Below are 15,023 nucleotides of genomic sequence, written 5' to 3' on the forward strand. Positions count from 1 at the left end.
GCCTCGCAGCCTTGATATTAATGAAAACTCACAGAGTGAGGCATTCTCATTAGAAATGAAAAATGATCTGAGCAAAGCTGACATCTTGTTTCTCAGTAGCAACAGAATACTTCCAAATCTGAAGGGACCAGGGAAGAAATCAAATTTTGACAACTGCTAGATTAAGGCTGTAAGTTTTCCCCATTTTTTTGCAAGGGCTTTTGGTGGGATGTCCCATGGAATTAGGGAAGCCATTATGGACTCTCTAGAATCATAAGCAAAAATAAATACTTCTACAGCAGCAGTTTCCCATCTGTGGACTGCAACTTCCTTTACGGATCACATATCAGATATCACGAACATTATATATTTACATTACAATTCACGAGAGTAGCAAAATTACAGTTATGAAGTAGCAACAAAATAATTTTATAGTTGGGGGTCATCACAACATGAGGAACCATATTAAAGGATCATAGCATCAGGAAAGCTGAGAACCACTGTTCTCCAGATTGTCTTTGTTACGGTGTTTTATCATAGCAACAGAAAAATAATTGGTATAATGGATAGAATCTATTTTTACCACAGTAAATATGCACTAAAATAATTACAAGTAAGTTTCACAAGGGTAATGAGAGACAGAATTGAAAACTATAAAATATTATTAAAAGAAATGAAAGATGACAAAAGTCTGTATTTGTGGGAAGACATTCTATGTTCACTGATTGGAAAATGTAATTTAGATGGCAGTACTAGTTGATTGATCCATTTAAAGTGATCCCTATCAAAATCCCAACATTATGTTTTGATAGAATTAAAAAAAGACAATCCATACTAAACTTCATGAAATCTAAATGTTGGGAGACCTGTACTTCATGATCTTAAGGCATACTATAACACTATAAATCAAAACAGTTGGAAGTAGCCAAAGAGCACACCAGAAGAGAGCCAGAATCAAGTGTTCTCGTAAAAGCCCAAATGACTTTTGAACAGAGTGTTAGCACCATCTTTTTGGCATGAGGCTCTGGTAAAATTGGTTATTTATTTGAAAATGAACGAACTGGATCTTTACTTTGTACAAATACAAAAATAATTTCAAATGTATCAAAGAGCCCCAACTTAAGAACTAAGTCATACAACTCTTATCAGAAATATACGAAGGAAAAACTTCATGACATTGGATTTTATTAATGATTTTCTATATTATCACAATAAGAGCAGAGGTAGCAAAAGAAAAACCAGATAAACTGACCTTTATTTAAATTAAAAATTAATTTGTATTGCTGTGTGTGGTAGTGCATGCCTTTAATCCTAGGCATTTGGGAGCAGAAGAAAGGGAGTTCTCAGAACTCAGTGAGTAAGTGGTTAGCCTGGTCTACATAATGAGTTTCAGGCCAACCAGAGCTAAATAGTGAGATTTTTTTTTTTTTGTCTCAAAATGACAACAAACCCTAAGAACTCTTAAAATACTGAGAAAGCACACAGAATGTGAAAAAATATTTATCAGATAAGGGAATGATGCCAAACATGCATAATTTCCACAACTAGTAACAATCCAATTTAAAAGCACGTAAAAGATTTGATGAGACATCTCTCCTGAGAAAGCTTATAGTAAGTAGCCCATGAAAGGATGCTTATGAATCAAACCTTCAACGAGATTCCATTTTTCATACAGCGAGGGGTTATTATTTAAAAAATAGAAAAACTGCTCAAGTGTTGCAAGGTTGTGGAGAAACTGGAATTCACTCCTGGTGGTACAGAATGGTATAGCCATTGTGGAAAATTGTGTTGGCTCCTTAGAAATTCAAACATGTATTTACCATATGAACCAGCAAAAAAATGAAAAGCAGGAACTATGGTCCTGGTACACCAATATCTGCAGCATCATTCTTCATAACAGCCAACAGATACAAACAACAAAAGTCTCTACCAATAAATTTTAAGAACAACATGATGAACAAATATTGCTATGGCTTGAATGCGAAATGTTTCTCACAGGCTTATATTTTAAATACTTGATTCCCAGAGAGTGATGCTATTGTGCCCAGGTCATGAAGGTCCCCAAAGAGACCAGGGAGACAGACCCACCGACACAAATGTACAAGGTTTATTTGATTGCCCTATCCTTCTGAAAGAAGGACCCCATCTAGCAAGCAACCACAGAAGCCTCCAGAGGGAATGCTCTCTTGGTCTACTGCTATGTTTTTTTAAAGGAAAAACTGCAGGATTACATCAGTGGGAGGGGAAGGGAGTGGGTGGGCTCCTGATTGGATGACATTTGGAGAACAATCAAGAAAATTTTCAAAGTCATGTTTTTGGTGTGTAATACCTCTGCACCTATTATTTTCATAGGTCAGTGTTGGGAAGGAACATTCTGTGGTTTCTATGGCTTGCAGATGGCCTATTGTACCAATATTTTTCAGAACTGAATTTCCTGGAGACTACAAGGGAAGTTTCTTTTGTGGCCAAACAGTCCCCAGGATCCAAGTATCTAGGAGGCTAGGGGGGTCTGGAGTTCCTCTGCGTTCAGTTTTGGCCCTAGGCCTGTTGCATACAACATAGTCCCTAGGAGGTAAGGCTGGTGGGGAGGGTTGATCTGGAGTTTTCAGCTTTTCAATGCTATAAGAGGAGCTTGTAGATTAGGTAGGATGTAGGACCTAGCTAAAAAATAGACAAACACCAAGTCATGCGGTGCGGTTGTATTATCCCTAGCCATTTTCTGTAACTACTGTTTCCTGGTTGTTACAAATGAATGTTTCTTCTCTGCTATATGCTATCATCACAATGATTCTCTGTTCAAGTGAATGGAGACAAATGATCATGGACTGAACTCTCTCAAATCATGATCCAATATAAACCCTTCATATGTTGTTTCTGGCAGGTATGTGGTCATAGGGATGCAATTATCATGAACTATTATTAAGTTTTAAAAAGAACAAAATTTTGATATATGGAAAAGCTTTTAAAATATTAATCTAAGTGAAGTAACCCATAAGTAAAGGACAAACATTGCATGATCTGCTTATGTGAGCTACTGTTATTAACAGAGACAGTGGGAGAGAAGAGCTTACCAGGTACAGGGAGAGAGAGAGAGAAAAAAGAAAAAAACAAAGGCTATTTAATGTGTGGAACTTCAGTTTTGGATGATAAAAAATGTCTCTGGAGATCGATAATGGTGTGGTAGTTTGAATAAGAACAACCCCTATAGGCTCATATATTTGACTATTTAGTCATTAGTGCCACTTGAGAAGGATTAGAAGGACTAGGAAGTGTGGCCTTATTGGAGGAAGTGTGTCTCTGGGGTTGAGCTTTGAGGTTTCATAGGCCCATGTCAGGCGCTTGCTCTCTCTCTCTCTGTCTCTGTCTCTCTCCTTTCCTCTCTCACTGTCTGTTTTCTGTCTCTGTCTCTTTCCCTCTCCTCTCACTATCTTTGTGTCTCTCTCTGTCTCCGTGTCTCTATATCTCTCTCTCCTCTCTCACTGTCTCTGTCTCTCTCTCTGTTTCTCTGTCTCTCTCTGCCTGTAGATCAGGATGTAGCTCCCAGCTACTGCTCCAGTGACATGTGTGTTGCCATGCTCCCCAGCATGATTATAATGAACTAACCCTCTGAAACTGTAAGTAAGCCCTAATTAAATGCATCCTTTTATATAAAGAGTTGCCTTGGTCATCTTGGTCATGATATCTCTTCACAGCAATAGAGCACTTAGACAATGGTAATAACAGTCTAATAAGATGAATGTACTTGAATGTTATTTTTACATGTAAAATGGTTGATGGTAAATTTTGTGTATATTTTACCATAATATGTAAAAAAAAAAGAACTAAACACAAATGAGATACTCTGTTAGGATCGTCTTCACAGAGATAATGGCTAGCAGTTTTGAAATTATGTGTATGGCTTGAAGACATCAATTTATTTGGACAACTAGATAGTTTTTTTCATAGTAAGAAAAAGAAGTGTGTCCCTAACAATATGCTTAGTTCTGTGATGATATATTAATTATGATTTATTAAAGCTTGCCTAAGGGTTCAGAATGCAAAACTAGCCACAGGCAATTAATGCCAGCAGCCATTAGCTATAGAAGTTAGCTATAGAAGCTGGGTAGTGGTAGCATACACCTTTAATCCCAGGACTCCAGAGACAAAGGCAGATGGATATCTGTGTGTTCAAGGCCACCAGGGTTACATTAGCGTGAATCAGTCTAAAAAAGAGAAAACAGTTCACACAAAGGTGATCTCAGCACCTGGAATCACATGCCTTTAATCCCAGCACTAGGGAGATGGAGACAGGAGTGAAATGGCTAGGCAGAGAGAGGTATATAAGGAAGAAGTAAAGTCAGTTTCAGAGATTTATTCTCCAGACACAGTAAGGGCAGGATAGTCCTTTCAGCCTGAGGTAGAGTAAGAGCTAGTGGCTGGCTGCTTTGCTTCTCTGATCTTCAGCTTGAAGCTTGAATCCCAATATTAGGCAAACTCAGAGACTAGTAGGGTTGAAGCTGGGATTTTATACAACAAAAATCCCATGATTTAGAATGATAACAGTAATATATAATTATATAATAATAAATATCTATATAAATTGCTGTATAGCATTTTCTTCTGGGATAGAACCTCTATCTGGAAGCTCTTAAAGCTCAAATATAAACAACTCAAAGAATTGAGGACATCTTTGAAACTGAACAGATATACTATTTCCCTCCCTCCCCAAGGTTACATAAGCAATGAGAGCTGCTGAGAGACTCTCTGACCAGCTGAGCTGCTTAAGAGGAACATTTTCCAAATAATTGAACTGCTTGCAGGCTGTGCAGTGTGCTCCAGGTCTCCAGCTATCGAGAGCTGTCACCCATGCTGGAGTGGGCTTTGATGATGCAGCTGTCTTTGATTCATTTCTGATCTTGTAAGTTGCCCTAGAAAAACTCATTGGTTCACAAAGTTGGGTTTGGTAGCATCTTTACTTTGGTCTGTCACTGATTTTCTTTTTTCTTTTCTTTTCTTTCTTTTTTTTTTTTGGTTGTTTTTTTTCAAGACAGGGTTTCTCTGTGGCTTTGAATTCACAGATACTGCCTGCTTCTGTCTCCTGAGTGCTGGGATTAAAGGCATGGGATACCGACGCCCAGCTGTCATTGATTTTCTACTTAGTGAATAGACATTTGTTCAGGTCTTCCTAGGGAGAGTGTCACACAACAACTGAATACTAATTGAGGGAAAGACTAGGCTAGTTTCTCCTCACAGCAAATTGTAATTAGAATATGCAGAAAGAATGAGAGAAATTGAAAGTCATCATTAGGTAAATACTGAACAAATAGCTATTGAAAGTTACAAAAAAAATTCTATGCATGATAAAATTAGTTGTGAAAAGATATTTTCACAGTCCCCAAAAGATCAGAAAAAAAAATATTCTGTAATTGGGGAAAACTGGTAGTTTATATGGTAGTCAATCAGCATTAATAAGATGATCTGTATTCCATATCCTGCTCTCAATGCCACGATGGATAGAGATGGCACTCAGTAGTCTAGATAAAATTCATTATATCAGTGAGTCATTGGGAAAACATCCCATAAACCAAAATCAGTGGACAGTTTATTAAATCAGTAACTACTACACTTTACATGTCCAGATCATGACATGTCTAAGCAGATCATGACTAAGCAGCTGTCAGATGGAGAAGACCAAGGATATTTGGCAACTGAAAGCAATGTGGGAAACTACACCATAAAAAAGCCATTAAAGAAAGGGGGGGCATTAAGGGGAAATCAGTCATATGTGAAGTTCTATAGATTGGTTAATAGTAGTATATCAATGCTCATTTCCATCTTGTTTTTAAATATGTTAACATTGAAAATGTCTGAATTAAAGAATAAAATTTTACTATTTTTGTCAATCTCTGCAAATTCAAAACTATTTAAGAATAGAAGTTAAAAACAAAAACAAAAGCAAAAACAAAAAAACCAAAAAATTAAAAAAAAAAAAAAAACCCAAAATCTTCAACATGGTATCTAAACTTCTGGTGTCCATGGTTTGCAGTTTGCTGGAGTCAATAATTACCAATGAAACTGAATTACTACAACTGATAACTTAATTTTCTTTGTGAGATGAGGGCCTCTCTATTATTTATCCTGGCTGTCCTAGAACTCACTACATAGACCAGGCTGGCCTTGAATTTAGAGATCTGTTTCCTTCTGTCTCCTGAGTGCTGGGGATTAAAGGTGTACATCACCATGCTTGGCCTGATAACTCTTTTTAAGATAGAAAAATCCCCAGAGAAACCCTGACTTCTGAACTCTTTTTATTGACCTAGTGCAGCAATTTACATGCCAACAATTTTTCCTGCCATAATAGTAAAAAATTTAAGAACAAGAATCATAACTGATTCATTTTTGCATGCTTTTGGTACATGGTTTTGTTAAAAATTCATATTCATATTGATAAATAATACTCTGGGGCCGGAGAGATTGGCTCAGTGGTTAAGAACACTTTTTCTTGCAGAGGATCTAAGTTCAATTCCCAGCACCCACATCACAGCTCACAATCATCCATAACTCCAGTTTTAACATCCTCTTTTGAGGTTCCAGGTGCACAGACAGTCATGTGATCAAAGAACCCACATGCACATAAAATAAAAATATCTAAAATTAAAAAGAGTTCCTCTGGATGATTCACTTGTTTATAATAAAATTAATGTTGGTGCCTTTAAAATAAACACATTTACTCTATATTTAAAATTAGTGTTTTATGGCACGTAAATCTCTGATATAGATCGTTATTTGTCTTTACATCGAGTTCATTAATGTGACTTCTAAATTCTGTCCTGACCATCTTCACTCTTGTATTAACTCACTGACTTGGCATAGGGTATGCTGTAAGTCCTTTTGAGTTGAAAAAGAGCAGTGTGACAGTTTACAAAATGTTATAAAATAAAATACATTTTCTGTCAAAAAAGTAGGTATTCAGTAAGCATATTGTGAATGAGTGAAAATTATGTATAGACTTGAATTCTTTACTTACGTTCCACAAAGGAAGTGAAGAGCATCCTAAACCTGCTAAGCCGACTACCTTCATCTGCCCACATCCGTATCACTCCCACTCCTGTTTTCAACATTACATCATTAGCCACAGTGCTGCAAAACTTGGCCTTCAGATTTTCAATAGCACTGCTTCCATCATACACCGCCACAAAATTCCTCTTGCATTCATTTGAGTGTTCCATTTGGTAATCTAAGAACCTCAAATAAATCTGTAATATCAAAACACAAGAGTTTACAATTTTTTATTTAAAATTTTTTCTATTTTAAGATTCACAGTCAATAGTTTATACTGAATTATAACAACTGACTGAAGAACACAATGACAGAAGGGTGATCCCTTAGTAGTTAAAGAGCTAAGAAAACAGCCTCATTTTCTGGTTGTCTTAATAATGGAACCAAACATTAAGAAATCTAAAATTTATGTTTTACTTATAGAGGTGTTAATATTCTTATATAATTTAATCTCTTTATAATGATAATTCCATGGTATTGATATATAAAGGAAATAAAAGAATTGCTCACAATTTTGTTATTCTAACAATGTTATTAGTTGGTGCTTTCAGTTTTCCTGTACATTCTATTATCTATTTTCAATGTAGCATCTCATGTAGTCTAGACTGACCTTGGACTTCTGACCCTTCTCCTTTTTCCACTCAGATACAGAGATTACAGGCATGTACCATCCCACTTGGTCTCATCCAATCCTGGGAATCAAACCCAGAGGTGCATGCATAAAAGGCAAGGCCCTTGGCAGCTGAGCTGCACCCCAGCCCTTTCTGTACATCTCAAACCTGAGCTTAACAGTAAGATGCATAATACTGCTTACTTCTGTGGTAACACACCACAAGGTCATGTACAGCATTTACTGCAATCCTCATGCACATGGCACCCTACCACTTATTCACAATCCCATTGCTACTCAGTAAATTACACTTGCTACTTTTTCAGACAAAGCATAGGATCTGTATTATAAGCACTACTAGCTTCATTCATTGTATAAAATTGCAATCAGGGACCAACTGATTTATTACATTGTTTTGGTTTAGTTTTGTCTGAAGATTTCCTTTACATTTTACATTCTCAGCTACAAAGACTAAATAAACATTAATCTCTAACTGAACCTTATAAAGCAAGTGTTACTTATGCAAGAGAGATTCAACCTGCCCAGGCTCACACAGTGCAGGAAGTTTAAAAAAAGATTTATTTTGATTTATGTGCACTTGTATGTGTTTGTGTCTGTCGTGTGTATGTGGGTATCCACAGAAGCCAGAAGAGGTTATCAGGAACCCTGAAGCTGACCTTACAGTGTGGTGAACCACTGGCAAGGTTCTGGAAACAGCAAGGGCTCTCACCTGTTGAGTTATCTCTCCCTGCCCCAAGGGCAAGGACTTGAACTCAGGCTGATTTGTGTTTAAAGTATGTTTCTCAACTTTAAGGGAAACCTTACATTCACACATGCACACATATGCTCTCACTTTTTGTCTCTACTTGTCTATATGGCTCTATAATTAAAATTTTCTTGTGTGAAAAGTAGTATTTCCTCTGACCTGTCACTGAACTTAGCTGTTAACTTATGAGGCACAGGTATTCTTTCTACCCTTAAAAGGCTTAATAAAACAAAATCATGGTAGAACACTATCAAGTTTTGATCTACTAATAACTTTAATTTATTTGAAATTACCAATTTGGCATTTTCATGGTTATGAGAGAAATAAGTAATAAGACAGTAATCTGAAGCTAAAAATTGTGCATGTGCCTAAGCAAAAAAGTGACATGTTTTCAAGCTGGACGTAGTAGCATAGGTCTACAGTGCCAGCTCTTTCTGATTTCTGCTGTATTCTATTTTTTACTTCTCTATTTACTTAGAGGAGTAAATAAAGGAGCAGGAAGTTGAAGGTTATCCTTTGCTATAGAGCAAATTCCTGACTAACCTGTACTCCATGAGACTCCTGTCTTAAAAAAAAAAACCCAAACCAATCAAACAAAGCTACCTATAGGAAAACCCAAGACAAGCTTGGCATAGCAGTGCCCACCTGTAATCCTAGCACTTGGGAAGTGGAGACAGGAGTATCAGGAACTCATGCTTGCCTCACATGGCAAGTTCAAGGGTTATCCTGGGCTATATAACAGCTCAATGAGAAATCAAAATTAAAAACAATATTAACATTAACATTTAATTAATTAACATTAATACAATACTAGTACTAAGATAAAAAGTATATTTTAAAAACTACATTTACTATTTGTGTGTATCTTCGCTGGTTTTGGTCAACTTGAGACAAACCTAGACATTTCAAGGAAACAGGAATGTCAATCGAGTAAATGCTTCCATCAGATTTCATGTAGGCAAGTTTGTAGGGCTTTTTCTTAGTTACTGATTGATGTAGAAGGGCTCAGCCCATTGTGGGAAGTGCCACTTCTGGGTAGATGGTCCTTGGTGTATAAGAAAGCAAACTGAGCAAGCCTGTAAGCCTGACCTGACTTCCTCAGTGATGTACTCTTACCTGGAAGTGCTCAGATAAAATAAACCCTTTCTAAGTATACAGTATAAGTAGCTCTCATTAATTTATTATTTATGCAATAAAAACACTGTTCATGGTTCTAACACTGTAAATGTCTCCTCCATTTGACTGTAAGGTCTTCATATGACAGGGTCATATACTAAATCATAATCTAGCATATTCTTGATCACAGAAGATAATAATTAGGTTTTTAAAACTATGAATTAGAACAAGTGGGAGGAAGATAGAGGGAGAGAATACTGAGGAAGAGAACTTGAATTGGGGGGCATTTCTGGGACAAACTAGAAACCCAGTGCAATGGAAACTCCCAGGAATCCATGAGGGTGACCCTAGCTAAGACTCCTAGCAATAGGGGATATGAAACTCAAACCAGCCATCTCCTGTAACTAGGCAAGTCTTCCAGTGTAGGGACTACTATACCAACTCAGCCACACACCCTTTGACTACAATTTGTCCTGCCTACAAGATGTGCTGGGGTAAAGGTGGCACAGAAATTGTGGGGGTGGCCAATCAATGACTGGTCCAGCTTGAGAATCATATCATGAGTGGGAGCCCACCCCTGACATTGCCAGGAGGGCCAGGATCCAGAGGCTGGATGGCTCAGAGACCTAAGATAGAACCAAACTTGACTGGCAAAAAATGTCAACAAAATGATTCCTAACAATATTCTGCTATACTTATACATTGGTGCCTAGCCCAATTGTCATTATAGAGGTTTCACCCAGCTACTGGTGGAAACAGATGTAGAAACCCACAGTCAAACATTAGGCAGAGCTCAGGGAATCCTGCAGAAGAAGGGGAGGAAGGAGGCAGAGGGGACAAGGACACCACCAAAAGAAAAAAACTAACCTGAGCTCACAGGTGCTCATAGAGACTGAGCCAATAAGGGAGACTTCAACAGACTAACTTAGGCCCTCTACACATTACAGTTGTGTAGCTTAGTCTCCTTGTGGAAGTCCTAACAGTGGGAGCAGGATCTGCCACTACTGTTTCCTGCCAACTGATTCTTGTCCTTTCAGATGACTCTAGGCTGTGTCAAGTTGACAATTATGGCTAACCAGGACATTAGGTTTTTACCTATTTCTGATTTTATAATTATCTTTTACTTTCTTTAAATTTGTCATTTTTACTTTCGAAGAATTAGTTCATTAAATTCAAGCTTTTTTTCCCCCCAAAGGAAGCATATATGGTTATAAATACTCTCAAAGTATTGCTTCAAATGTACCCACAATGTTTGATGAGTATTTTAATTACTGAGTTTTATATGTATTCTAACTTCCATCCTGATTTCTTCTGTGCTATATGAATTACTAAGTAGCATGTTGTTACATTTCCAAACATTTGACCTTGATGTAGTTAGTTTAACACACTTAATTTAACCTTCCTAACGCTTTGACTCTTTAATACAGTTCCTCATATTGTGGTGACTCCCAACCATATTATTTTTGTTGCTACTTCATAACTGTAATTTTGCTACTGTTATGAATTATAATGATAGTATCTGTGTTTTCTGATGGTCTTTGGTGACCCTTCTGAAAGGGTCATTTCACTCCCAAAGGGGTTGTGACTACAGGTTGAAAACTGCTGGTCTAATGCACACACCAATTTTGATAAGTCTATGCTTAGGAAGAACACATACTGTCTAGAAGATGTTATCAAGATACCACATATTATTTAAATCCTAAGTGTCTTGTATTTTTTTTAATCTTTAGTCTATTAATTATTGAGGTGAAAGTTACTGTAAATGAATTTTTGATTTTTAGTTTATGCTTTCTATACTTTGAAGTTGAAGCCATAATCTGTAAGACTTTAAATTATGTTTTTCTTGTGAATTAGTAAGCCTGGATTTCTATTTTAATAGGTATTTTTTTTTTTTTTTTTGGTATTTGCTGGGCATTTGTCTGCCACATACATTCATGTGTATGCAGGTATTCTCACTTGTGTGTGGATGTTTAGAGGGTATCTTCCTCTCACTTTCTATCTTATTCTCTGAGGCAGGGTCTCATCATTTCAGCTAGAGTAACTGTCTACTGGGATCTGCCTGTAGTTGCCCCCACTGCAGCCCACCCCCTTCATCCCAATGCTTGGGTTATAGACATGCCAAACTCAGTTTCCTAATGTTTACTCAGAGAGCACATTACTTACTGAGCCAACTCCCAGACACATTTCTTACTTCATCTTCAAATTTTTACATGGTTATCCTATAAACAGGACTTATTTGGATTTTAAATGTTGTACCTAGTTCATTTATCATTTTTAGCCAGAAATTCCTTAGCTTTGCCTTCATTCTTAAATCAGTTCAGACACAGAAATGTAGGCTACCAGCTATTATTTTCCTTACTTTCAAAACGACTATCTCTTTGAGCTTCCACTTTACTATGAAAGGTTTCTAGGATCAATCTAAATAGCATCAGGCCAGCAAGATGGCTCAGTGGTAAAGACACCTACTGTGAAGGCTGATAACCTGACTTTGACTCCTGGGACTCAAGATGAGAAATGAGAGAACTGACTCTAGCATGTTGTCCTCTGTTCTTCATATGTGTGCCATGCATGCATATATCCCGTTCACATACGTAACACATAAGTACATGTAATCAATAAATGAGTCAATATTCCTTTGGAGGCAATCTTCCTTTCCTGTGATTGTTTAAATTTTTTCCTGACCATGGGCTCAATCTACACAGCAGCCTCTGTATTATTCCTTTCATCAATTCTTGAAAAAAATGTCTTAAGACAACTGTTACACATTCCTATTACTAAATTTCCTCAGTTTTAAAATAACCATTCCTATTATTATTGATGTTCAATACATGTAGTCCTTTAAGAAAATCTACCTGGTCAATTTTCTTCCTCATTTTTTTTTTTTTTTTGTAGGTATAGTTCTTGGTAATCTAAAACCTAGGAGTCTAAACTTATTTCTTTTTTTCTTGTTTACTCTCACCTCATGATGGACTGTGTGTAGAGAAGTTATCTAATGTGGGGTCGAGGGATGACCTTCAGTGGCATTTTATGGGTGCAAGCTCCATAGTATGTTTGGCTATTTTGGATTAATTAATTGCCTTAAAGTTGTTGTGAGCACAGGACTAGACTCTCTTATTAATGTTTGTGATTTGTATTTCCTGGACTGACTAGGGAATATCAATTAATATCCTAAACACAAAGGTAACTTTCTAGGGATGAAATCACAGGATAATGCCAGGTGTGGTGGTGCATGCCTTTAGTCCCAGCACTTGGAAGGCAGAGGAAGGTGGATCTCTGTGAGTTTGATGCCAGCCTGGTCTACAAAGCTAGTTCCAGGTCAATCAGGGTTGTTAACACACAGAGAAATCTTGTCTCAAAAACAAACAAACAAACAAACAAACTCACCTCCCCAGAGAACAAACCACAAGCCCCATAACATGTTTTTCCTTTCTAACCCTTTCATTTTAGTCATCTCCCTCTAAGGGTTCTGGATGTATAAGGGTCTTACAATTATCACAGAAGCCCTAGGCTTTTTTTTTTCTTCAGTGTTACTATTAAAACCAAACTCCTGTACACCCACCCTGACCCCTGAGCAGAAATGAATGACTGAAATCACCAGAGGCTTCTGTATCATTTTTATTTTGTTGAACTAAAATACAGTTGTCTATTTTCATAAGAATTACTGGTTTTATTTTGAACTTACATTTGCCTTTTGAGGGATTCCTAGTAAGTTTTGTACAATATTCCAAGTGTTTTTGACCTATTTTAAAACATCTCAGGTTATCTATCATTTTCTATAAATATAAATCTCATTTTCCTGTTTTTTTTTTTTTTTGTTTGTTTGTTTTTTTTGGTGGGATGGTCAGATCTTGCTTATGTAGCTCAGCTTGGTCCCTAAATCATGACATGTTCTCCCAGTTCCTCTTTCTTCCCTTTTTCTACATATGCAGAAATTAAGTCTAATTTTATCTTTGTTGATATTCCTAGACATATGTTAAAAATAAATGTGATAGTAGTCAATAATCAATCTCAGAGTTAAAGGCATTCTATTTTTAACCCTGTCCATATAGTTTCTATCCCTGTTTATTTAACTAAAAAACACTATGGCCTTAGCAGCTGCCCCAAAGAGTAAAAGAAACAAAAAACTTAAGAGTTACAAATATTTACATGAATCACATTATAGAATTACAGAAATCATGTCCTCTTATGTTCTTCTCTGAGGTAAGTCAATATATAACAAACAATACCTTAGCTTTTGGGGTAGCTTTAATTGTCCATATGCAATCAACTGCTTGCCCAGGCTTTGTTTTTTCTTCTTGTTCTACCTGGCTAGAACGGATTATTCCATCAGCTCCAGAGAGCTCAAACTGGCAATCTAGAAAAAAATAGAAAAGACATCAAAGAAAAATAAAACTAACAAAAAATGTCACAGGAAGAAAGAGGTAATATACTTAACCTGGGATGGGATTTAAAATACCTCCAAGGTAAGTAAAGTCTGGATCTGCAAAAGAAAAGAGAAGACAGTCATTGGCACTGTGCTTCCTTCAGACCTAACTTAAGCTATGTAATAAAGCTTTACTACCTAGCAACATAAGAGGCATTTTCAGTGGTAGATACTGCACATCAATAGCAAGTGTGAGAATATTTATAGGGGTTGAAAATCTGTACACTTTTGATTTGATGTAGTAGCTAGTCTACTAATATATGGACAGATAAAGTATGGTATATTTAATACAATGGGACACTATTTAGCCTTAAAAGGAATATATTTCCTTTGTGTTGAGCTATAATAAATGTTTTTTAAAATGTTTGATTCAATGTATAGTGGTGATATTTGCAAAATAATATAAATATAAAGTCAATGTTACTGACTTATAAATAGTTAATATTTAATCACAGTCAAATGTTCTTTTTAAAAATATTATACAGATGCCTCAACAATTATTTCTAAGTTAAAAGAGGAACCACAAATAAAAAACTGTATATGTAATCTGGAAAACCTAACTTACATTCATGGTTTACTCCAAGCAAGAGGACACTCAATTCTTAGAAATACTGTTTTTAATTGAAGATACTTTAGAAAGTTACCAAATTACATATTGGAAATAAACTACTAGCTTAATTTCAAATACATTTTAGTGAGTGTTCTTTTCAAACTAAAACTAAATTCGTCCTTGTTTAAAGACTCCACTCGTGAACACCAGCTCTTTCGCAATAAATAAATAAATAAAAATCAAAGAATTAAAATCTTAAACTGTATTGGGGAAAAGTTATATGATCTTTTTGGAAAATTGATCAGAATTTATTCTTCTTTTGTTTTTAAAAGTTTTATTTATCTATTTGTTTATTTATAGACAGGGTGTCTCTACAAAGCTCTGTCTGTCCTGGTATTCACTATGTAGATCAGGCTGGCCTTGAACTCACAAGAGATATATTTTGTTATTTTAGTGTATCTAGATTGGCCTTAAACTTACTATGTAGTATGTAATTGTAAATATGCCTTTAAAGAACAGCAAAGTAAGTACAGCTGTATTT

At 36.2% G+C, this 15,023-nt stretch overlaps 1 protein-coding gene across 2 annotated transcripts in view; it reads right to left on the bottom strand.

Annotated features, from left to right (window-relative positions):
- Neto2 (neuropilin and tolloid like 2) overlaps positions 1-15,023 on the bottom strand; it is a 48,556-nt gene that overhangs the window by 9,547 nt on the left and 23,986 nt on the right. The window contains exons 5-7 of one of the 2 annotated variants that reach the window (XM_051195041.1): positions 13,945-13,989; positions 13,736-13,863; positions 6,986-7,214 (exon numbers count right to left, since the gene is read on the bottom strand). In XM_051195041.1, the coding sequence (XP_051050998.1) occupies positions 6,986-7,214; positions 13,736-13,863; positions 13,945-13,989 (402 nt within the window). The remainder of the gene's footprint in view (positions 1-6,985; positions 7,215-13,735; positions 13,864-13,944; positions 13,990-15,023) is intronic. The other variant, XM_051195040.1, reaches the window with a different exon arrangement.

The sequence above is a fragment of the Phodopus roborovskii genome, unplaced genomic scaffold (genome assembly GCF_943737965.1).
Source record: "Phodopus roborovskii unplaced genomic scaffold, PHOROB, whole genome shotgun sequence".
NCBI lineage: Eukaryota > Metazoa > Chordata > Mammalia > Rodentia > Cricetidae > Phodopus > Phodopus roborovskii.